Here is a 23,856-nt window from a genome sequence, read left to right as displayed (position 1 = left end):
GTTATTTCTTGGGGCTCTCTGATCTCTCTTGCTCTTACCTCACTGGCCTTTGTTAATACCACTCTTATGTCAGAATTTTACTCCCCATCCATCCTGACCTTCTTTAATATACTTTTTTCTTCTAATATACGTTAAGTCTCTTCCCCTTTTCATGTCCAGCACTAGCAACTGTGCATTCATTTGGCCTGGAAAGTTCCTTCTTTCCATGTAGTAGATTAACTCCTGTATATTCTTTTCACCCTACATAGGTGTTCCTTCCTAAAGGAACCCTCTTAGATAGGTACAGCTCCACCTCATTACCACCCTTACCAAGTCTGTTTTAATTATAGATTGTCATCCACAAATGTCTTAGGTGGAATCTTTTAAAATAATATTTATGTAATCTTTATTATCAGTTTTGAAATCCTTAAAATCCAGGTCTTTTTGAGTTTTTCTTTTAATACATTTATTTTATTTACTTATTTAAAATTTTTTTTTTAGTTGTAGATGGATACAATATCTTTTTAAAAAATTTTTTTTAGTTGTAGTTGGACACAATATCTTTATTTTATTTATTTATTTTTATGTGGTGTTGAGGATCAAACCTGGGACCTCACAGTGCTAGGTGAGTGCTTTACTGCTGAGCCACAATCCCAGACCGGTCACAATATCTTTATTTTTATTTTTTATTTATTTTTTTAATGTGATGCTGGGGATTGAACACAAGGTCTCACGTGTGACAGGCAAGATCTGACCAACAACCCCAGCTCCTTTTCAAGTTTTTTTTTTTTTTGTGTGTGTGTGTGTGTGTATGTGTGTGGTGCTGGGAATTGAACACAGGGACTTGTGTGTTTGAAGCAAGCACTCTACCAACTGAGCTGTATCCCCAGCCCTTTCAAGTTATTTTTGTGGACCATTAATATCATGTTTTTCTTTTTTTTTTTTTTGACTATTACAATTTAAACATTTTCTTTTTCTCTTCTCACTGTATTTCTGTTATAAAAGTATTTATTGAATTCTGTTAATAGCCTCTTCAAGGTGTCAGTTAAGTTTAACACCCAGACCACCACACAGAGTAAGCAATGTACATACCAAAAATCTTTGGTATATTTATTTTGTTGCAATATTTTTTTAAAAAAATAGTCTGATATGATATTTAGAATTTGCTTAAAAATAATTCACTGGAAATAGAGGTCATAGGTGAAACAAGATTGGCCCTGAAGGGGTAATTGTTGAAATTTGGTGATTGACATTTTCCATAATAAAAAGGCTAAAATAATTTTGGAATATTTTTTCCTGATGTTTGCCTTTGAGAATTTTTCCTTTTTCTATTAGAATGTTGACTTTGATTGTGTTCTACATTATCACTTCATCAGGAGTTTCCTTTGCTTTACTTCCTTATGATTTGCAGTATTACTTATTCTTAAGATTCATTATTTGTTTTCTTCCCAAACTTCATCTCATCTTCAGTCTCTTCCATTGAGGTATTTAGCCTGTCTGTTAAGGTAAATAAAATCTTGTTTTATTAGCCTGGCACTGTGGCACACACCTGTAATCCCAGGGGCTTTTTTTTTTTTTTGGTACTGGGGATTGAACTCAGGGGCACTTGACCAATGAGCCACGTCACCAGCCCTATTTTTTTAATATTATTTTTTAGTTATAGGTGGACACAATATCTTTATTTTATATTTATATGGTGCTGAGGATCGAACCCAGTGCCTCACACATGCTTGGGCAAGTGCTCTACCTCTGAGCCACAACCCAGGCTCCCCAGCCCTATTTTGTATTTATTTAGAGACAGGGTCTCACTGAGTTGCTCAGTGCCTCGCCATTGCTGAGGCTGGCTTTGAATTTGCGATTATCCTGACTCAGGCTCCCGAGCCACTGGGATTACAGGTGTGCGCCACTGTGCCTGGCTGTTTCTCAAAATTTTAACAGAGAGCCTATTATAGCATAGATTCCTGGGCCATTATCAATCCCAGAGTCTCTGATTTAGTAAGTGGGATCTATGAATTTGCATGTCTAACAAGCTCAAATTGCTGCTGCTGCTGCTGGTAGTCTGCAGACCATACTCTTAGTAACATCAAAAACATGAAAGATACTAGAGTTCTACCAGAATTGGTAGTATGGGTGGGGGACTGATATTCCTACTCCCTTGCTTTCATTGCATAATTTTGTTTCTCATTATACTTAGAAGATAGAAGAATAGGTTATTGTTCTTTATACCTGACACTTCTTTAACTTACTATTAGCTTCTCTTATTTAATCCTTGCCACTTTTCTTCCTACCTCAGTGGATAACATGTTCTTCCCATTTAAGGCCAGTTTCTCTGATTTGCTTGTGTCTTATTTTTTTCCACATTGAAGACCTTCATTTTTTCTACTCTCTCTAGACTATCCCCAACAATTGTGTCTCTTCTGATTCTTTCTTCTCATGCTAAACACATGTTCATATCCCTTCTATCTTTGAAAGGAGATGCTTTCCTTTTTTTTTTATTTTAATTTTTAGTTGTAAATGGACACAATACCTTTGTTTAGTTTTTTTTTTTTTTTCCTTATGTGGTGCTGGGGATTGAACCCAGCGCCTCATGCATGTTAGGCAAGTGCTCTACCACAACCCCACAACCCCAGCCCAGAAAATGCTTTCTTAATCTCATAAAACCTCTAAGTATTATCGACCTCCTTTACTTTATGGCCAGACATTTTTGGGGTGTGTTCATTAATTGCATCATTCACCTCAGTCAGGTTTCTGTCATACATGCCAACTTGTCTCTGTTCACTAATTTCCTGTCATTTGACTATCATTTAAAAATATTAACTATTCTCTCCTGGAAAATATTCCATTATACCATTCCTTTAAAAGGGTTTCTCTTTTACTTGTTAGGTTCCATGTAGTCTTCTTCTTTTGAGTTTTTCTTTTTCTGTTGATCTCTTAAATTTAGTGTTCCTCAGTCATGTAGTTCTAGTTACCACTTCCTCAGTTTCAACCATTTCTCACAGGCTGATTATTCTCAAGTGATAAATCCAATGTTTTTCTGAATTCCAACTGCCCTGTTAGATATCTTGCCTGGGGACCTCAATTTTTTCTTATCTGTAATAGTACCATTTTCCCTTTCTGTTCTCCTGAAACCTCTTTATCCTCAGTATTTCACCTTGGTGAGTCAACAAATCATCTAGTCTCTAGAGACTTTTCTTTCCCTTACTCCCCTTATTCAGTCTTCAAGTCTTGTTGATTCTATAGTGTTAAATGTTCTCAAGTCTGGGCTGGGGTTGTAATTCAGTGGTAGAGCACTTGCCTAGCACATGTGAGGCACTGGGTTCGATCATCAGTACCATATAAAAATAAATAATAAAATAAAGATAGTGTGTCCATCTCCAACTAAAAAATATTTAAAACAATTTTTTTAAGTTCTCAAATCATCCTGTATTCCAACTAATTTATTAGTTTATGATGTTATTATTATGACACCTTTGACTTGGCATATATCATTTGTTCTTCAAGTCATAATTGATCTAATTTCTTTCAAGAAGTCTGTTCTTGAAACAAACCAGTGTGGGTTTGTTACCCGTTCTCTGAGCTCCTATAGCATTCTTTGCATATCTTTTCATAAAACTTATTAAACAGTGTTGTTATAACCTTCTCTGATTCCCTAAGATTGTGACCTTCATACAGGCAGGGATCCTACCTATTTCTTCAGAGTATCCCTAAAGTTAATAATTATGGTGAGAATAGAAATTTACATGTTTCTTGGATGAGTGATTGATTCATAAGAACAGTACACTGTGAAAATGTCATGGACAAAATCATTCCTATCTTTTTTTTTTTTTTAAATGGCATGTAGGAAGTTGGTGATGAATTGAAGAAATGTTTTAGATTAGGAATATTTCCAATAAAACATGAAATAACATTTTAGACGGTATTTCTAGTGCCATGAAAACTTTATGGTATATAACAATTTATAGTTTTTAATGAAGTGTCATTTTAAATTTGTAGTCTTTAGACAGTTTTACATCAAACAATGGACCATTTCAGTATTACTTGGGTAGTGATTGCAATCAGCCCTTGGAAAATTCTGGTTTTCCTGAAGATGTCCAAGTATCTCCTGGAAGTGGCAACATTGGGAATATGCAGGTGTTAACAGTTGAAGGAAAAGGTGAAGTAAAGCATGGAGGAGAAGATGGCAGAAGTAACAGTGGAGCACCACACCGTGAGAAGCGAGGCGGAGAAAATGAGGAATTCTCTAATGTCAGAAGAGGGAGAGGTGTGTATTTTCTTTTCTTCTTCCTCACTATAAACTAATTGGTAAAATGGGAAAGTTCTAAACAACAGAAGCATTAGTATGTTTAGTATGCAAAGGTTATCGTAAAGCTGAAAGTTAATAACATCTTCAGTTTTTCTTTGTCTAGTTTTCCCCTTTGACACTGGGCATAATGTGTCATCTCTGAAAGCATCAGAGAAAACATTTCTGTTTCTAAAATTTTAATGCAATTTTTTTGTAACCAAATTTATGTTCTATTTCCCCCTGAATAATCACTTTTCCAGCTGTGCTGATGCTTCTTCCCCAGGTAGAAATCTGAGTTCTTTATCTTTTCCACATTTTTCCACTTAGGACAAAAGAGATCATTTAAAGCTGACAAGTTAAATAACAGGTATGAAAGAACATTTAACAACGTAAAGATAAATCTTTAGAATAGTGATGTCATCAGGTAACAGAATAGAGTTGAATGGAGAAGAAAAATAAATATGCTCATTATATTGTTTCTGGTAAGGGCTGGGGTTATGGCTGAGTGGTAGAGCACTCACCTAGCATGTGTGAGGTCCTGGGTTTGATTCTCAGCACCACATAAAGATAAATACTTTCCATCGACCCTTAAAAAATATTTTTAAAAAATTGTTCTGGTAAGAAATAAATAGATGTTGTGAAAAAAGAATTAAAGATATTATAGAAACTTATGGTTTAGGACTAGGATTGTAGGTCAATGGTAAACATGTATTTTGTATGCATGAGGTCTTGTGTTTAATCCTTGCCACAAAAAAAAAAAAAGGAAAAGAAAATAAATAATAGTTTTAAAATAAACACTTGAACAAAATACAAATGCTCATCAATTTACAGTGGAGCTACGTCCCACTAAGCCCATTGTGAAAACATAACTTGAATATGCATTTAATACTTTTAATTTATTGAGCAGTGTAGCTTTGCCCAGCCTACAGTGTACTCAGAACACTTACATTAGTTATAGATGGGCAAAATCATCTAATGTAAAGCCTACTTTATAAAAAAGCATTGATTATTTCATGTACTTCATTGGATCCGATACTGAAAGTGAAAGACAAGTGACTGTATGGGTACATTTTTACACCATCGTAATGTTGAAAAAAAAGTAGAATCTATGCATTCAGTAGAAACCTTCAAATTTAGAATTTTGATCTTTTCCTAGGCTAGCACTATGTAGTAAGGTACTTTTTAAAGATGCTGAGCAATAGTTGCAAGCCTTAACCCCCAGTCATTCATGCAGTCAAGAGGATAAATAATGGATCCTCTGTGATGTGCTGCTAAGCTATGATGTTTGGTAGATTAGACATATTAAATGCATTTTCAACTTACAAGACTTTCAAATTATAAAACTTTTAACTTACAAGACTTTCAACTTACAATGGGTTTATTGAGATATAACCCTAATATAAGTGAAAGAGTACTTATACAAACCTTCCTAATTTATCAGAAAAAAAAAATGGCACACATTTTTTTAAAAAGTAACAAAAGAAAATTACATAGAAAAATAATTTTTACCCCCCCCCAAACAATGTGTGATAAAAAAGATCTTAGAGCAAATTTATTTGAAATAGCAATAAAAGTAAACAGGCTAAAAGTTAGGGATATAGCTCAGTGCTAGTGTGCTTGCCCTAGTATGCTTGTGAGGCCCTGAGTTTAATCCTCAGCTCTGCAAAATGTAAAGTAAACAGGCTGTACTCACCTGTTTAAAGTAGGTATTCCTTGGTTGGCAAAGCAAAACATAACTTTAATGTTATAGTCTACAAGAGGTAGAATATTCTTTTTTATTTTTAGTTGGACACAATATCTTTATTTTTATGTGGTGCTGTGGATCAAACCCAGTGCCTTACACGTGTAAGGTGAGTGCTCTACCACTGACCTATAGCCCCAGCCCAAGAGGTAGACTATTCTAAAAAGTAGAAAATAAAAATAAAAGGATATTGCAATGGTAGCTCATGTATGCAAATTTAAAGGCAAGGTTTTAAATTTTGATATCAGGGAAGATTATTGTCAGGCCAAAAAGCATCAAGACAAAGAAGGCCAAAATGGGTGTGGTAGTACATGGCTGCAGTCCTAGCCATACAGGAGGTTGAGGCAAGAGAATCAAACTTGAGTCCAGAAGTTTGAGGCCAGCCTGGATAACAGAAAGACCCGGTTTCAAAAACTTGCACAAAAACAAAGACATCCTTTTATGATGTTTAAGTGTGATATAAAGAGGTAGAATTATGTACTTATTTATTTATTTGTAGTGGGGATTAAACCCATAGTGGCTTTATCACTGAGCTATATGCCCAGCCCTTTTTCTTTTTTATTTTGAGGCAGGTCTCACTAAGTTGTTTAGGGCCTCACTAGTTTGTTGAGGCCAGCCTGGAGCTTGGCATTTTCCTTCCTCAGCCTCCTGAGTGGCTGGGATAACAGGCATGTACCACTGCGTCCGATTATGCAACTCTTTACACTAAAAAAAAAAAGTATGCGTAAAATCCTGAGGTTGGACAGATTTATAGGTTTTTATGTTGGACCAAATGTAGAAAGTGCAGGACTGTCAATGATAGTCTTTCTTTCTTTTTGTTTTGATAGCAAACCACACTTTTCATTTTTTATTGATGACAGAGACCTCTTTTTATTTACTTATTTATTTTTATTTGAGATGGGGGTCTCATATACCTTCCCTTGAACTCCTAGGCTCAAGTGATCTTCCTGTCTCAATCTCCCCGATAACTGGAACTATAGATGCAAGCCACTGTGCTTGAACCAAGGCTTTTCATTTTTTATGACTGTTTTTCTTTTTTCACTATTTAAATCTTTTCTCTGAACAATATTTTCTCTTTTAATGTGTGTGTGGGGGGGTACTGGGGCTTGAAGCTGGGGGTGCTCTACCACTGAGCTATATCCTCAGCCCCTCTTTTTAATTTATGATTATTATTATTATTATTAGGTACTAGGGATTGAAGCCAGGGGGTGCTTAATCACTCAGCTACATCTACAGCCCTTTTAATTTTTTTTTTTTTTTTGAGAGAGAGAGAGAGAGAGAGAGAGATAATTTTTTTTAATATTTATTTTTTAGTTTTCGGCGGACACAACATCTTTGTTGGTATGTGGTGCTGAGGATCGAACCCGGGCCACACGCATGCCAGGCGAGTGTGCTACTGCTTGAGCCACATCCCCAGCCCCTAAATTTTTTTTTTTTTTTAAGAGAGAGAGAATTTTTTAATATTTGTTTTTCAGTTTTTCGGTGGACACAACATCTTTATTTTATTTTTATGTGGTACTGAGGATCAAACCCAGCACCCCGTGCATGGCAGGCAAGCAGGTTACCACTTGAGCTACATCCCCAGCTCAAAATTTTATTTATTTGTTTATTTGCTTGCTTGTTTGTTTGTTTTTGGTTTCCGGGATTGAACCCAGGGGGTACTCAACCACCAAGCCACACCCCCAGCCCTTTTTCTTTTTTTATTTTCAAATTAACACTTTTAAAAAACTATTATTATTATTTTGTTTTTAGTTGTAGATGGACATATTGCCCTTATTTTGTTTATTTATTTTTAGGGGTTGCTGAGGATAGAACCTAGTGCCTCACACGTGCTAGGCAAGTGCTCTATCACCGAGCCACAACCCCAGCCCACTCTAATTTTAAAAAATAGAGACAGGGTCTCACTGAGTTGCTTAGGGCCTCCTTAAGTTGCTGAGCCTGGCTTTGAACTTGCGATCCTTCTGCTTCAGCCTCCCAAGGCACTGGGATTAATAGGCATGTGCCACTGTGCCTGGCCTCTTAGCCCCTTTTCAAATTTTATTTTGAGATAGGATCTCACTAAATTTCCCATGCTGGCTTTGAATTTATAATCCTCTTGCCTCAGCTCCTGAGTAACTGGGATTACAGGCTTGTGTCACTGTGCCTTGTTTTCCTTTTTTTTTTTTTTAAATATTTATTTTTTAGTTCTCGGCTGACACAACATCTTTGTTGGTATGTGGTGCTGAGGATCAAACCCTAGCCGCACGCATGCCAGGCGAGCGTGCTACTGCTTGAGCCACATCCCCAGCCCCCTTTTTTTTTTTTTTTAATATTTTTTTAGTTGTAAATGGACAGATTATTTATTTATTATTTATTTTTATGTGGTGCTGAGGATCGAATCCAGGGCCTCACACCTTCGGGGCAAGTGCTCTACCACTGAGCTACAGCCCCAGCCCCAGCCCCTTTTTTCCTTTTAATGTGTTTGTAAGGCATATTATTCCTGTTCAAGAATCACTTTTTTGTGATCTTTGTATAAAGTCTAAACTTAGCTTGTGAATTAAACTTAAGAAAGTTAAATCCAACCTGTTCTTTGTGATCCTTGCCTTTATTACCTTCTTCCTTTTTAAATGTATTTTTTTTTAGAGAGAGAGAGAGAGAATTTTTTTAATATTTATTTTTTAGTTCTCGGCGGACACAACATCTTTGTTTATATGTGGTGCTGAGGATTGAACCCGGGCCGCACACATGCCAGGCAAGCGCGCTACTGCTTGAACCACATCCCCAGCCCCCCTTTTTAAATTTTTGAATCACTTCTTTTAAGCATCTATTTTGAATAAGCAAAGGAAATGTTTCCACTCTGATGTCTATACCTTGCTCCTTCAGTCACTGCGTCTTTCTATATGCCTTTCCTATCATGGGATTTTGACTCTTTAAATATTTGACTACCCCTTTATTCATATTTCAATAAGAAATGGTACTTTTAATAAGTACCCAATAATTTATATTTAACTTTATTTATTTATTTATTTATTTATTTATTTATTCATTCATTCATTTATTTATTTGCAGTACTGGGTATTGAACCAAGGCCTCATACATGCTAGGCAAGTGCTCAACCATTGAGCTATATCACTAGCCGTACATTTTTTTTTTTTTAAAGAGAGAGAGAGAGAGAGAGAATTTTAATATTTATTTATTTATTTATTTTAGTTTTCAGCGGACAACATCTTTGTTTGTATGTGGTGCTGAGAATCGAACCCGGGCTGCACGCATGCCAGGCGAGCATGCTACCGCTTGAGCCACATCCCCAGCCCCACTAGCCGTACATTAACTTTAATTTAATAGTGTGCACATTGGCACACTATTCTCAGTGGCTTGGGAGGCTAAGGCAGGAGGATTGTAAATTCAAAGCCAGGCTCAACAACTTAGTAAGGACTTGAACAACTTAGTGAGATCCTATCTCAAAAAATTAAAAAAGGCCTCTGGTTATAGCTCAATAGTTATGTGCCCCTGGGTTCAAGCCCTAGTATCAAAAAAAAAAAAAAAAAAAGTAGTTTACTACCCTTGTATCACCTTGTATCATTTTACTCATTCCCTTTCTCATTGTTCATTATTTGTTGAAAGTGGGCTCTTGGGATTATTAGGCAAGTGTCTGCATGTTCATAACACTCTGCCTAAATGAATGAAAAGAATATGAAAATATCTAAATATATGACACAGCCCTGAAACTAGTTAAGGAACTTGGTCTTATACCATAAACTTTGCAAAGTATCAGCAGAGCAGCAAACAATTAAGAAGAAAATGAAGGATCTGATTTGGAATATATGGGAAATTCTACCCCATCCTCTGAAAAAAGTAGTTCAATGAGGAGGAAGGCAAATTGATGAAATTTGGAAAAAATCTCTTCAATATATTGGGTTGTAAACTGTAAACGATAGTGGTTTGAATAAAAGAATTTATAGTGCCCTCTTAAAACCTCTTTGGATAAATAAATAGAATAACTGAGACTCCCCCCAATACCTGTGGTTGAGAAGAAGGTTGGAGAATGGAGAATAATCTAATAGAACTAATCATCTGTTATACAGAAGGCATAAGAGAGAAAATGAAAGGGGGATTGGATAACCTAGCACCTGGTTCACTGAATTTCATATATCTAGCCAGTTACTTCCACAGTGGACAAGCATAACATAGCCAGAGTTTGAAGAAACTGGGATTTGCTTTCACATTTGATTTTTCCCTTTAAGAGGACTTTCGAAAAGCAAGGGGGAATAATTGCTCAGGGATAATTGTTTCTGACTGCCAAAGGCCCTTAAGGCTTCTGGTATGAGGAAAGATGTGAAATGCATACTCCATTTCTGCAAGGGTAGGGTAACATGGTTGTACTGTTAAACAGAGCAGCATAAAACTCAAGAACCTGTTATCCTTTTATTCAGAAATTATTATTCTTGGAATCTGTCAAAGTAATCAGTGGAAATTTGGATAAGAATTTATATTCAACGACATTTCTTGCAGTGTTATTTGTATTAGCAAAAATTTGAAATCATCATAACTATCAAAAAGTGAATTACTTGTAATTCACTCATTCTCCACTTTTGGATAGTTAGGAAATTCATACACTAATTTAAATGTCTTTGGAATAACATTTAATGATATAGACATCTGTTCATAATATGCTTTAAAAAGACAAGTATAAGGGGTAGTGCCAATTTTGTAAATATCTGCATAGAAAAAAGAATAGAGGGGCTGGGGTTGAAGCTCAGTAGTAGAGTGCTTGTTTAGTACATATGAGGCACTGGGTTTGATCCTGAGCACCACATAAAAATAAAATTTAAAAAATAAATATATATATAAAGAAAAGACATCCTTTTTAAAAAAAATTTTATTCTACTTAGTTGTATATGACAGCAGAATGCATTTCAATTCATCGGGCACAAGTGGAGTGCAGCATTTCAATTCTCTGGTTGTAAATGGTGTAGAGACACACCATTCCTGCAATCATACATGTACCTAGGGTAATGATGTCCATCTCATTCCACCATCTTTCCTATCCTCATAATCCCTCTCCACCCTCTCCTTTGCCCAATCCAAAGTTCAAGAAAGGACAAATCTTACAAAAAAAGAATGGACAGTTGCTAGCAAAATCTCATTAGTAGTTAGGTTTTAATATGTATTAAAATTGTACAATTTATAATAAGAAAAACACATTTAAATCTTTTGTGAGACAATGTAATGAAACCAAAAAGGGAAACATAACATTTATTTAATATAACTTTTAGTACTCTAGAGAAGCAATCTTCAATTTTTTTCAGTTTTTTTAACCTTTGTTCAAGAATTTTTTATCATGGACTCTGCACATGTATCTTGTTTGTAAATTATATGAATATAGTCACATTAATATATGTAAAACATAAGCAAGAAAATTTTTAAATAGGTCAGAATAAATGTTTATTTTGTGTTTTATATAAAACATAACATTTTATATTTTTTATTTTATATGTTTATTTCTTTTATCCTAAGAGTTATTTTGTCTATTTCCTGATTGTTTCTATTCTACTTTAGAGATTTAGATCTTAAAGAAATAACAGAGGAAAATGAATAAAACATACTATTTCTATTTTTATTTAAATACAAGCAAAATTTTAAAAAAGTTTTATTTAAAACTAACTTATTTGCTCTCTTACAATAGGACATAGGATGCCACATTGGAGCGAAGGAACCAAAAGTGGGCAAGTGGGAAGTGGAGGTGATGGAGAACGCTGGGGCTCAGACAGAGGATCACGAGGCAGCCTCAATGAGCAGATTGCTCTAGTGCTCATGAGATTGCAGGAGGATATGCAGAATGTCCTTCAGAGACTTCAAAAACTGGAAACACTAACCGCTTCACAGGTAAGCTTCTGAATGTATTTTTTTAGTTGTTGATAGACCTTTATAATTTTATTTATTTATATGTGGTGCTGAGAATCAAACCCAGTGCCTCACACATGCCAGGCAAGTGCACTACTGCCCAGCCACTGCCCCAGCCCAATTACTTCATTGCTTTTTTTTTTTTTTTTAATATTTATTTTTTAGTTGAAGTTGGACACAGTATCTTATTTATTTATATGTGGAGCTGAGGATCGAACCCAGGGCTTCACACTTGCTAGGCAAATGCTCTACCGCTGAGCCACAATCCAAGCCCACTTCATTGCTTTTAAGTACAACAAATAAAAACTAAATGAAGTGTCTTCTGTTTGTAGATCCTGCAAAGCAGTGAAAAATAATCTGTTTTTCAGATTTATACAAATCATACATTTTCACAATTTACCCAAATTTTAGTGATTTTTCTAAAAACTAAGAAGGATCTACTGAATACTACTTGGTATTAGAAGAATAATTGCTACTTCCATTGCAGTAGGCTTCCATTGCAAGATAAACACACTGAATGTAGATACATAAACAAACTGATACCCACAGGCTTTCTAATTAACCATTGTAAGAAAAAAAACATACATATATACACACACTCTTTTTTTTTTTTTTGGTATTGAACCCAGGAGTACTTTACTGCTGAGCTACATCCTCAGCCCTTTTTATTTTTTAATTTGAGACAGTCTCTCTGCTAAATTGTGGAGTCTGACCTCAAGCTTTTGATGGCCCCTGCTTCATATAGCATCCTGAATTGTTGTGATTATAAGCCTGTGCCATCCTGCCCAGCTCATTGTGAATATCTTACCCTTTACCAAATCAGTAACTTACTCAGTGTATCATAAGGTTTCTCAATGGTATGTATCCCAAAGATTCTCAATTATGTTTTATTATCAGACTGAATTCCTAGATTTTCTATGAACCCGCTAAAATACTATGCAAATTTTATTTGATTTTTGAGGAGAAAGGATTTGTCTTTATCAGATTCTCAACAGGATCTGTGATTAAAAAAAAATTTAAAAATAGTGTCTCATGTGTATGATTTAGTGTTTCAGAGTATCTTTCACATTTAAAAAAAAAAATAGGGCTCGGGTTGTAGCTCAGTGGTAGAGCACTTGCCTAGCATGTGTAAGATACTGGGTTTGATCCTCAGCCCCACATAAAAATAAATGAATAAAAATAAAGGTACTGTGTCCATCTACAACTAAAAAAAAAAATCTTTAAAAAAATAATAAAGGTTTAAGATGAGAAAATTAAACCCAGTTTATTTTTTTATTTGTTTTTTAAAAATACTTATTTTAGTTGTCAATGGATATTTAGTTCTATTTATTTACATATATGCAGTGCTGAGAATAGAATCCAGTGCCTAACATATGCTAGACAAATGTTATACCACTGAGCTACAACCCCAGCCCCAGTTTATTTTTTAAAATACAAAAAATAAAAAGAAAATTAAATTTGGAAAAGGAAAAAGGAATACTGCCTTAAATAAATAACATGACATTCTTATTTATATAGGTATCTGTAAGTTGTTTATCAAATAAATTTTTATTTGTATCTTTCATTAGTAAGAAATTATAGTATTTTGTATACACTTGAGAAATAAAGTATATTTAAAGTCCATGATCCCGGTACACTATTCCTAGGATAGATAATACAGAGTTATCTTAAGAGAAACCAAAAAGAGGTACTCATACAGAAAAGCCTCTGTTGTGTAGTTATTATTGAACATTATTGTTCCAGTCTGTTTTGTTCTCATTCTGTGATTTTATTTTTGTTTTTAAATTGTTTTTCATTTTGCAATTTTATTTTTAAAAGGAATATTTTGTATATATGTAGTGTCTTTAATGATACTGAAATATTGCTGAAATTCTTTTGATATTATTTATAAGTTTTACTTTTTCATTGTTGTCTTTACAAACCCTTTTTTTAAAAAAAGATTTGGGGTCCTGGAATTTTAGCTCAGTGATAGAACTTGTGCTTATCATATTGGAAGCCGTGGGTTCAGTCCCCGTCTTTGAGGGAAAAAAACAAAGATTTTGATATGATAAAGAACTTTTTAAAAATGTGAATAATTTACTTGGATGACTCATGAGTAGTAAATTGAAGATAGAATAGTAGTAGATCGTAGAGCTGAAGGAGACTTAGTTTAACAAACTTATTTAACAGAAAAAGAAACTAAAGTATTGGGGGGCTATATTAATTAGTGGCAGAGCAAAGTCATAGTAAGCAGTAATTACTGTCATTATGAAATGATAATGATGATAATAAAAACGATGATGATAAGACAACTTAGTTCCTCCCCTCAGGAGGCTCACAACCTTAAAGAGGACCTAATTTAAGTAATTTTCTGTTTTCATATTTCCTTTGCAATAGTTACTATAGATTGAGTATCCCTTCTTCAAAATGCTTGGGACCCCAAGTATTACAGATTTCAGAGATTTTTTGTAGTTTGGAATATGACCATAGACTTTTATCCGATGAGCATCCATAGTTTGGAAATCCAAAATTGGAAATGCTCCAAAATCCACAACTTTTTCTAGTGTTGAGAGAATTTTTTTTAATATTTATTTTTAGTTCTTGGTGGACACAACATCTTTGTTGGTATGTGGTGCTGAGGATCGAACCCGGGCCGCACGCATGCCAGGCGAGCGCGCTACCGCTTGAGCCACATCCCCAGCCCCAAAATGAATTTCAAAAAACGCTGGGCAGAGTGGTGCATGCCTGTGATCCCAGCAACTTGTGAGGCTGAGACAGGAAGATTGCGAATTTGAAGCCAGCCTCAGCAAAATCATGGTGCTAAGCAACTGAGTGAGACCCTGTCTCCAAATAAAATACAAAATAGGGCTTGGGATGTGGCTCAGCAGTCACGTGCCCATGAGTTCATTTCAAAACAAAACAATTGGGATTGGGAAAGGGTAGGCTAGGGATGTAACTCAGTGGTAGAGTATTTGCCTCAGTCAGATCCCCAACACCTCAGAAGGAATAGAAAAGCCATCAGTAATCCTCTATTTTAATCTAGCAATAGAATAATAAAATATTAAACTGTGAATTTCTAACTAGAACTTACATAAAAGTTTCTTGATATATATGGATAAATATCTTTGAAGCAAAACCAAAACTATAATCTTAATTATACAAGTAGTGCTGATTACTTTTTTTTTTTTTGTATTGGGGATTAAACCCCAGTGTGTTCTACCAGTTCTACCACTGAGCTATATTCCCAGCCCTTCCTTTTTTTTTTTTTTTTAAATTTTGATTAGAGTCTTGCCAAGTTGCTATGGCTGGCCTCAACTTTCTGTCTTCCTGCCTCAGCCTTCTGAGTCATTAGGATTACAGACAGGTGCCATTGTGCCCAGCTAGTGTTGGTTACTTCTTAGCTGTAAGCCAAGTTCTGTTAAACAGTTCCAGTTCAACTTTAGCGTTTAATAGGTGTTTCTACTGTAATGAAGAGTAGTTATTCTGTCTGTCACTTAGGAATTTGGTCACCTGGAGTTTCATTCCAATTCATAGTGACTAATATGATGTTGGATATAAGTTATTGGATACCTAGGAGCCCAGTTTTTTAATTCTACTCTTTATTACATTTAATTTGGAGAAGTGCCATAGGTACATTTCTTGGTTGAATATTATTATGCTTAAGAGTCATTACCTTGTCTTCATTCTTTTAGCACTTGAAGTGTTCAGCTTGAGTATACTACAACTCACCAGTGTAACACTTTAATGGTCGATAGGGACTAATGCAACATCAAGAGGCATCTAATTTAGTTGCACCTGTAAGCCATATTCATACTAGGCTACTTGAAATCACATTATCCATAAGAATTTTTTAAAAAAAACTTTTAATATTTTTTTAGTTGTCAATAGACCTTTATTGTATTTATTTATATGTGGTGCTGAGAATCAAACCCAGGGCTTCCGACGTGCTAGGCAAGCGCTCTACCACTGAGCCCCAGCCCCAGCCCCAGCCAACCCATAAGAATTTAAAAGCCTGCTTTCCTTCTGCCCCACCTTGCTGCTATTCTATCTCACAGAACTTCATCACATTGGCCTTCTAGTTGTTCCTTGAAGTTTCTAGTAGGCTCTGTCTCACCCTGGGTCTTTGAACTTGCTTTTACTTTTACACAGAAGGCTGTTCCTTCTGTTAGCCACAATTTTGAACCTTCCTCAAACAATTTATTTAAAATGGCTTGTAAGTATGTTGCGGGTAGAACTCAGTAATAGAATGCTTGCTTATGTGCAGTCTTCATCACTGCAAAAAAAGAAAAACAAAATTGCTTGCAGGCTTCAATTCTTCTGATATGTCTCATATGTCTTCCCTGTTTTATTTTTTCCTTACTGCATTTTTCACACCAGACATGCTGCAAATTTATTACTTTATTTGTTATTATCAGTATCCCTACATTGGGATATGTTCCATTAGGGTAAGGATTTGTCATTTTGCTTCTTCCTGTACCTTTAGTGCCCAGTAGAGTGACTAGTACATAATAGATCTCAGTAAACCTTTCTTCAGGGAATGGATGATCTCATTAATCTTCATTCCCTTTATCTAAAATTATAATAAATAGAGAAAACTGGAGTAATAAGCTTCTAATAACTCTGAGGAAACTTGATTTAGACTAAGTTTCCTGAATTAATTGAAAATGTTCTGTTTAATTCATATTGCTTCTCGGGCTCAGGGTGTAGCTTACTGATAGAGCACTTGTCAAGCACGTGTGAGCTCTTTTACAGAATTTCCCAGCACTAGGGAAAAAAAGAAATATATATCTATATATCTATATCTATATCTATACACACACACTTACTGCTTCTCACTTAATAATCTTTAATACTAACAGTTCATTTCTCATATATATCATATATATTTTTTTTGCTATAACTTGTCAGGATTTCCCCAAATAAGTCTCTGGATATTGTTTACAGTCTATTTTAATTAATAATCAAGGCTGCAGTTCTCAAATATGCTTGTAAATTGCTGGTTTGTATGGAAACAAAGGAAGTAGATAATGTAATAAGCCCCTTAAAGAAGCAAGTGCTTAAATTGATTGAGGGTTTTGGCGTTTTTTTGCTTTTTTGGTGCTGGGGATTGAATCCAGAGCCTTGTGCATACGAGGCAAGATCTTTACCAACTGAGCTATATTCCTAGCCCTAGAATTTTTTTTTAAGGACAGGAAATAGAAAAATTATCATATTTTTTTCCTTTTGTCAAGCTGAGTCACTTTCATTTATATTCACAGGCAAAATCATCAACGTTGCAGACTAGTACTCAACCTTCCTCACAGGTAAGATGTTTTTTTCCTTCAAATCTAAGTAGCAGGGTTTTAAATGAGTTATAGTACATTTAGATTACATCTTGAGGTCTGTATAGCATTTAAGATGAATTTTATCCTTTAAAGCTTTGAAGTTAAAAAATATTTGTTTTGTTTAAGTTTGAAATGTTCCTGAAAGTGTATTTACTGAGTTATGGCCTGAAATACAGAATATCACTTTCCCTTCATAAGGATTTTTATATTTTAAAAATTAAGAATTAAGTATTTTGTTAAGTTTATAATATTTAATAGATTATTGACAAGTTTATTTTATTTTTCCAGAGACCATCTTGGTGGCCCTTTGAGATGTCTCCTGGTGCATTAACTTTTGCTATTATATGGCCTTTTATTGCCCAGTGGTTGGTGCATTTATATTATCAAAGAAGGAGAAGGTAATACTATAGTTTTATAATTTGAAATGATGCATAAATTCTTATAACTGATAGTCTTCAGCAACAACTAAGAGAATAGGTCCATTGTCATATTGAACATTCTATATTGATCCTGAGACTAAAGCTACCTTGGAAATGATATGTTGGCGATTGCTCGGTACTTAATAAGACTAGTTTTCCCTTGGGAACATCTGATAGATTTGTATACCTATGATCTGCTCAACAAGAAAATTACTATATGCTTCTTAAGTTTTATGGCTTTATGATGTTTGTTTTGGGCCCTTTGCTAATATAAATGACAGTGGAAAGGTAAACAGATAATACTTGCTTACTTTGTATACCTTTGACAGATGGGCATTAACATTTCAGAAAAATTTCAGCCTGCTGGTTGACTGTATCTAGAATTAAGAAGTAGTTTATTATGAGGGCCAAAATTCCAGTTTGGGATGATAGAAGATAACTCACACAGGTCTGAGAAATACCTTGGAATTCCTGAATGTGCCCTGAATCTCTGTTCTGAGGTGTTCCAGAAAATCTTCAATCCAAAAACTGGACACAAAAACTGAATTACTTTCTTGAGCAAATTGGCAAGGTAGACCATTACTTTACCTTATTGATTGTGTCTTCCATGTTTCATCATCATCTCCCATTAAGTAATAATAGATGGGTAGAAAGCAATAGGGCACACTTGACACACATTTAAAAAAATCTGTGAGTTTAAATATTTATGGGTGTTTTTCCTTTACCAAAGAACCCAGTTATAATCTATCACAGTAGGTAGGTTGAAATGCATATGAAAAGTAAGTTGCTTTCTTTTTTTGGGGGGCACTATATCCAGGGCACTTAACCACGAAGCCACATCACCAGCCCTTTTTTAAACAATATATTTTATTTAGAGACAGTGTGTTGTTGAGTTGCTCAGGGTCTCACTAAGTTGCTAAGGCTGGTTTTGAACTTGAAATCCTCCTGCCTCAGTCTCCCAAGCCGCTGGGATTACAGGAGTACACCAACAAACCCAGACTAAGTTGATTTTTCAGTAGTACTTTTACCTTTTAAGTCCATTCGTATGTTTGTTGTTTGTTTGTTTAATGGATTTTTTTTTTTAAAAGTTGTAGATGGACACAATACCTTTATTTTCTTTGTTTATTTTTATATGGTGCCAGGGATTGAATCCAGTGCCTCATGCATGCTAGGCAAGCACTTTGCCACCGAGCCATAATCCCAGCCCATATTTGTTTTTTTAATTGTCAAAAAGATATAGATGTTGGGCTGAGGATAAAGCTCAGTGATAGAGCACTTGCCTAGCATCAGCAAGAGCCTGGGTTTGATCCCCAGCACCATACAGGGAAAACAAAAGAACTATATAGACTTTTAATTTAAATCTGTTTTTTTGTTTTACACATTATAAATTTCTCCTATGATGTTTGGGTATAGTCCTGTTCAGTGTTTTAAATTCTAGTATCCTTGATATAGGAGGAAAAAAGAACCAAATCTTTTCTCAATAAGTAGTAATGCTCAACTTAAACTATAGGCACAGTGACACTAAAGGTAGGTGTTTACATATTTTGTACTATTTCAAAATTATTTTTTTACTGTGTTAGGGATTAAACCCAGGCCCTCACATATGCTGGGTAAGCTCTCTACCACCGAGCTACATCCCTGGACTTCAAAATTCCTTTTCATGTTTCCTTTGTAGAAGAAAGTTGGAGGGTAGAGAAACTTGGGGTAGGACCAAAATCAAATAAAATTCGAATAATAGTTATCTTTTGGGGCTGGGGTTGTGGCTCATTGGTAGAGTGCTTGCCTGGCATGTGAGAGGCCCTGGGTTCCATCCTCAGCACCACATTTAAAAATAAACAAACAAATAAATATATTGTGTCCATCTACAACTGAAAAAAATATTTAAAAAAAAATAGTTATCCTACCACTTCATTAAATGTTTAAAAAAATGCCGGCACAGTGGCGCACACCTGTAGTCCCAGTGGCTCGGGAGGCTGAGACAGGAGAATCATGAGTTCAAATCAGCTGCAGTTAACATTTGTGCTAGAACCTCACTCAGACAGTTTGTCTTTAGAACCGCCCACATCTGTCTTTGTCCATCATTTCATTTATCCTCTTCCAGGGACCTGTTTTCTTCCTTCTGCAGGGAACTCCTGTTAGGTGAAAACTGATCTGATTATTGAAAATGTCACTCATGCCAAGAAGGTGTATATAAAAGAATTTATACAGATCGTAAGAAAGTGATCTGATTATTTAAAATCTGAGTATTTCTACAGAGAGGAATGACTAATATGAGAGTTTTAGACAGGCATCTTGAGTGCTCAAGAGGGTATGGAGGTTTTACAGCAGTGAAACATTTTGTAGAACTTAAATCATATGTGATTGTTGTGTCTTGTGCTAACAAGCCTACCCTCTCCCAGTCGCTCATTCACTCTGCTATCATTAAAACTATTGTGTTATATTTATCCAAGTTTGGGAGCTGTATGTTTCTGTCTCCATTGTCACTAAACTGAGCTCTTTTGAGTGATAAGAGACTGCCTTATTTATGTCTGAATCCAGGTGCCTGAATAGAGTCTGGAAAATAATAAATACAAGTATGTGTTGAGTAAATGAATAGTCTGGGTTAATTAAGCTTTTGGTTTCACAGCTTTCCATTTTCATAAAATTATGAAATAATTCCCTTAAGTCTTGATTGTATAGTAGCCAATTGGAAAAGGATGAAATTCTAGAAGGGAAGAAAAAAGGAATGTAAATTTATTTATTGAAAACTTTTGAGCCAAGTGTGGTGGTGCATGCCTGTGATACCAGAGACTCAGGAGGCTGTGACAGGAGGATTGCCAGTTTGGGATCAGCTTTAGCAACTTAGGAAGGCCTTAAGCAACTTAATGAGCCCTGTCTCAAAATAGAAAATAAAAAGGACTAGGGTTGTGACTCAGTGGTAAAGCACATCTGGGTTCACTCCCCAGTACCAAAAATTAAATAAATAAAAACTTTTGATAATGTCAGTGCCTACAATTAGATCCTTCCTATTGGACTAAGTCACACAAAGTAGTTTCATGAGGATCATTTGTAATTTATGGTTTTATCTTGAAATTGAATGTTTTTATGTTATCATCCAAGAATTTTTGATATGGATGTATTTCATATTGGGTTGCATTTATACTCACAGGAAACTGGTTTTTACTTTCTTTTTAAAGAAAACTGAACTGAAGAAAATGATATTTTACTTAAGAAGACTGCTGGGCCTGGATGACCTCAGAATGAAATGGATTGTGGAGTTCACAAGAAAAATCTTAATTTGTGATGATTACATTTCTTTTTTGTTGTCCAGTAGTTTGGTTTGTGTACATATATACATACATATTTTTTGCACTACACAAATGATAACATTTTAAGGACTAATAGTGCTGATACTTGAATAATCAATCTGAACTAGTTTATAAGTAACATATATTGTACCCTACTCTTGAACTTGAAGGACATTAAATTATTGTTTGGTAACATTTACCTGATTATCTTCCATAGAGAAATATAAGCTGCTTCCCAAGGTACAGATCTGATAATAAGATCAGATTTATATAAGTGGGTATTTTTCATTTTCTAAGTTAAATATGAGAAAGAATGTAAACCAAGAATGAGTTTCAAATGAGGGTAAATGGATTTTATATTAGTTACTGAATTGCCATGCCAAGTAGTAGAAACTGCTGGAAGAATCTTCTCTACATTCACTTTGTGGGCTGCACATAATCTTTCTTGAGTAGTCACATCTCAGAGTTAAATGTCAGGCATCATTATTAAAAATTATATCCCTTAGTTTTTACAAATGAGTTACAGATAGACATAACATGATGATGGAAATTATGAAAAATGGGCTTAATGTAATAGATTTAAAAGTATATTCTGAGCCTACAGATAACCTATAAGATTTTAATTCAATCATATACATATATTCCTTTGTAATTATTTTTCTTTGAGGATATCTAGTGTATGCTTCATAGGGTGCTTTGAAATATAAAATGAAAACTTATTTATACTGTTTTTACAAAGGTAAAAAAGGAAACACATTAATATCACTTTTCTGCAACTGGTAAACTATACAGACTGGACTCTTTAACCTCTTAGTGCCTCAGTTTTTCCTTGGGGGTATAATATTTGGATATACATACTTCATTAGGGGTATTGGAAGGTTTTACAAGCTAACAGGCCATATGCTTTTTATGAATAGGCATGCTCAACCAATGAAAATTCAAGTCCCTCTATCCCACATCTCACCTTTTAGACTAAAAGGAAGATTGTAATTTAGATCCTTGAAGATTGCATTTGGAAAATCATTCTTCCTGTATACCTTACAAAACTCTACATTTAGTTAGATGTACTTTGTGCTTTAAAGATTTCTATGAATCAGAGACTTTGTAGCAGATAATTTTGAAGAATTCTGTATTGCAAGATGTTGGGATTAGCATGTGTTCAGAGTGTTTTTAATAAGAGGGAAGAAATTAGTTCAACTTTAATATACAGAGTGGTTCTTTATTTGCCTGAAGAAAAAATATGAGAATACAGTTTGCTTTTCCCAAACTCATGTTCTTATTTCTTCTTTCGTATAACTTAATGTTTTTTTAGTTTTTAATCCATCTAGATTAAAACGTATCTAAAAGGATCTTCCTTTGCTTAAAAACAACAACGAAAAGAAACAACCTATCCTCTACTTATTTAGAAAAAAATGGAGAAAGTAACTGAATTATATGTAGAAATAAAGTTTAAACTTGTGGATCAGGGATTATTTAAAAAAATTAGATATCAAGTATGAAAATAACAAAATGGTGGCTTTTTTCTTAGTATTTAAATAAATAAAATGCAAATTAAGAATGTAGGAAGTTGGGATTCATTACAAGCAGTCAGGGGTAATTAACTGCTAGGGATAACCATTTGTATCTTATTCCAAAGTCTTTATTTTATAGTTTGAAAAGCACTTTGCACACAATTCTTGTATATAAATTAATGATGTAATTATAGGGTATAGTGTTATTGCTTTGTTTAATAAGAATCTCATTTTAAATCGATAGCTATGGTATTTTTTTAATGATCAACTTATTTTCTGTTTCTTTATTGTAAACTAAGTTAAAATAAAAGGTTAATGAGAAATGTTGTTACTGTTAGTGTATTGATTATATACTAAAGATTAAATGAGAATAAATAGAAGGAATTCATAAAATTACTTTTTAAATAAAGCCATGCTTATATATAATTTTATAAAAAATCAAGCTGGGATGACATTTAACTCATTTAATCATCTAGTTGATTAGAATTAGTGATCCAGTCAAAAATCTTAGTTTAGTTCATAACATTAAATAAATAGCTTCTCACAAAGGAGTCGGTGAACCCCTAAAAATAGCCATCTTGAATATATACCATCGGTTGTAGGTGGAACATGGTGAGTTTGTGTTTTTATTGCATATATAACTTATAATTTCATGATAGTATAAAAGTGATGTTAACTACTTGTACCACTTAAGATATCAGTGTTCTGCTGTGGCTTGACCAAATATTTTTTGTTTTCCTCTTAGAAGCTCAGAGGTAGTAAGTCTGGGGCTGGTACTTCCACAATGCCATTATGGATATAGGGCTCACTTCCTGTCTTCTATTCTACCATATTTAGTGTGTAGCTTTTCTCTTTATTCCCAGATCTACAGTATAGGTGGACAAGTGAAGGGAAGAAGGCAATTTCAAGTTGTATTTTCCTATCTAATTAGGAAACAATTATCTTTATTGAAAGACTCATGTAGGAGACTTCTCATATCTAATTAGCTAGAACTGTATCCTCTGTCCCTTTCCTTCTTCCTTTGGAAGCTTTTCCTTTCCTACTGAAGGATTCTGTTGAGGCTGTTAAATGGAACACCGAGATATGCCCACTCCTTTCCACCCAAGCCACAGTAATGAGTATGTGACCCCCACCTACTAGTTTATATCCCATTCTTCTAAGAAAAAGTTATGATCTCAGGAATGGGTACAGGATCATCAGTGAGACAGTTGGAGTTAATCTTTGGGAATTACTTTGTGGAACTAGGAGAGAATATTCTTTCTCACCCCTTCTCTTTGCAATTTTTTTTTTTTTTGCAACCAATGAACATTATTACTTTTTTTTCTTTGCAAAATTTTTTAGATCTGTTTCAGGTCCACCACAAAACTGAGTGAAAAGTTCATTGTTCCCCTACCATTCTCCCAACACCCACATGCAACCTCTCCAACCATCCCCATCCCCTGGTAGAGTGG

At 34.6% G+C, this 23,856-nt stretch overlaps 1 protein-coding gene across 7 annotated transcripts in view; it reads left to right on the top strand.

Moving 5' to 3' along the window:
- The window catches only part of Acbd5 (acyl-CoA binding domain containing 5), a 51,453-nt gene extending 28,725 nt beyond the window's left edge, over positions 1 to 22,728 (top strand). For all 7 annotated transcript variants that reach the window (XM_078023266.1, XM_078023268.1, XM_078023265.1 and 4 more), the window contains 5 exons: positions 3,973 to 4,240; positions 11,668 to 11,867; positions 17,123 to 17,167; positions 17,477 to 17,586; positions 20,784 to 22,728. In XM_078023266.1, coding sequence (XP_077879392.1) covers positions 3,973 to 4,240; positions 11,668 to 11,867; positions 17,123 to 17,167; positions 17,477 to 17,586; positions 20,784 to 20,796 — 636 coding nt within the window. In that variant the 3' untranslated portion in view covers positions 20,797 to 22,728. The remainder of the gene's footprint in view (positions 1 to 3,972; positions 4,241 to 11,667; positions 11,868 to 17,122; positions 17,168 to 17,476; positions 17,587 to 20,783) is intronic.
- Positions 22,729 to 23,856: the final 1,128 nt, after the last annotated feature.

Source organism: Ictidomys tridecemlineatus, chromosome 10 (assembly GCF_052094955.1).
Source record: "Ictidomys tridecemlineatus isolate mIctTri1 chromosome 10, mIctTri1.hap1, whole genome shotgun sequence".
NCBI classification, from domain to species: Eukaryota; Metazoa; Chordata; class Mammalia; order Rodentia; family Sciuridae; genus Ictidomys; species Ictidomys tridecemlineatus.
This window is presented reverse-complemented; position numbering and strand designations above follow the sequence as displayed.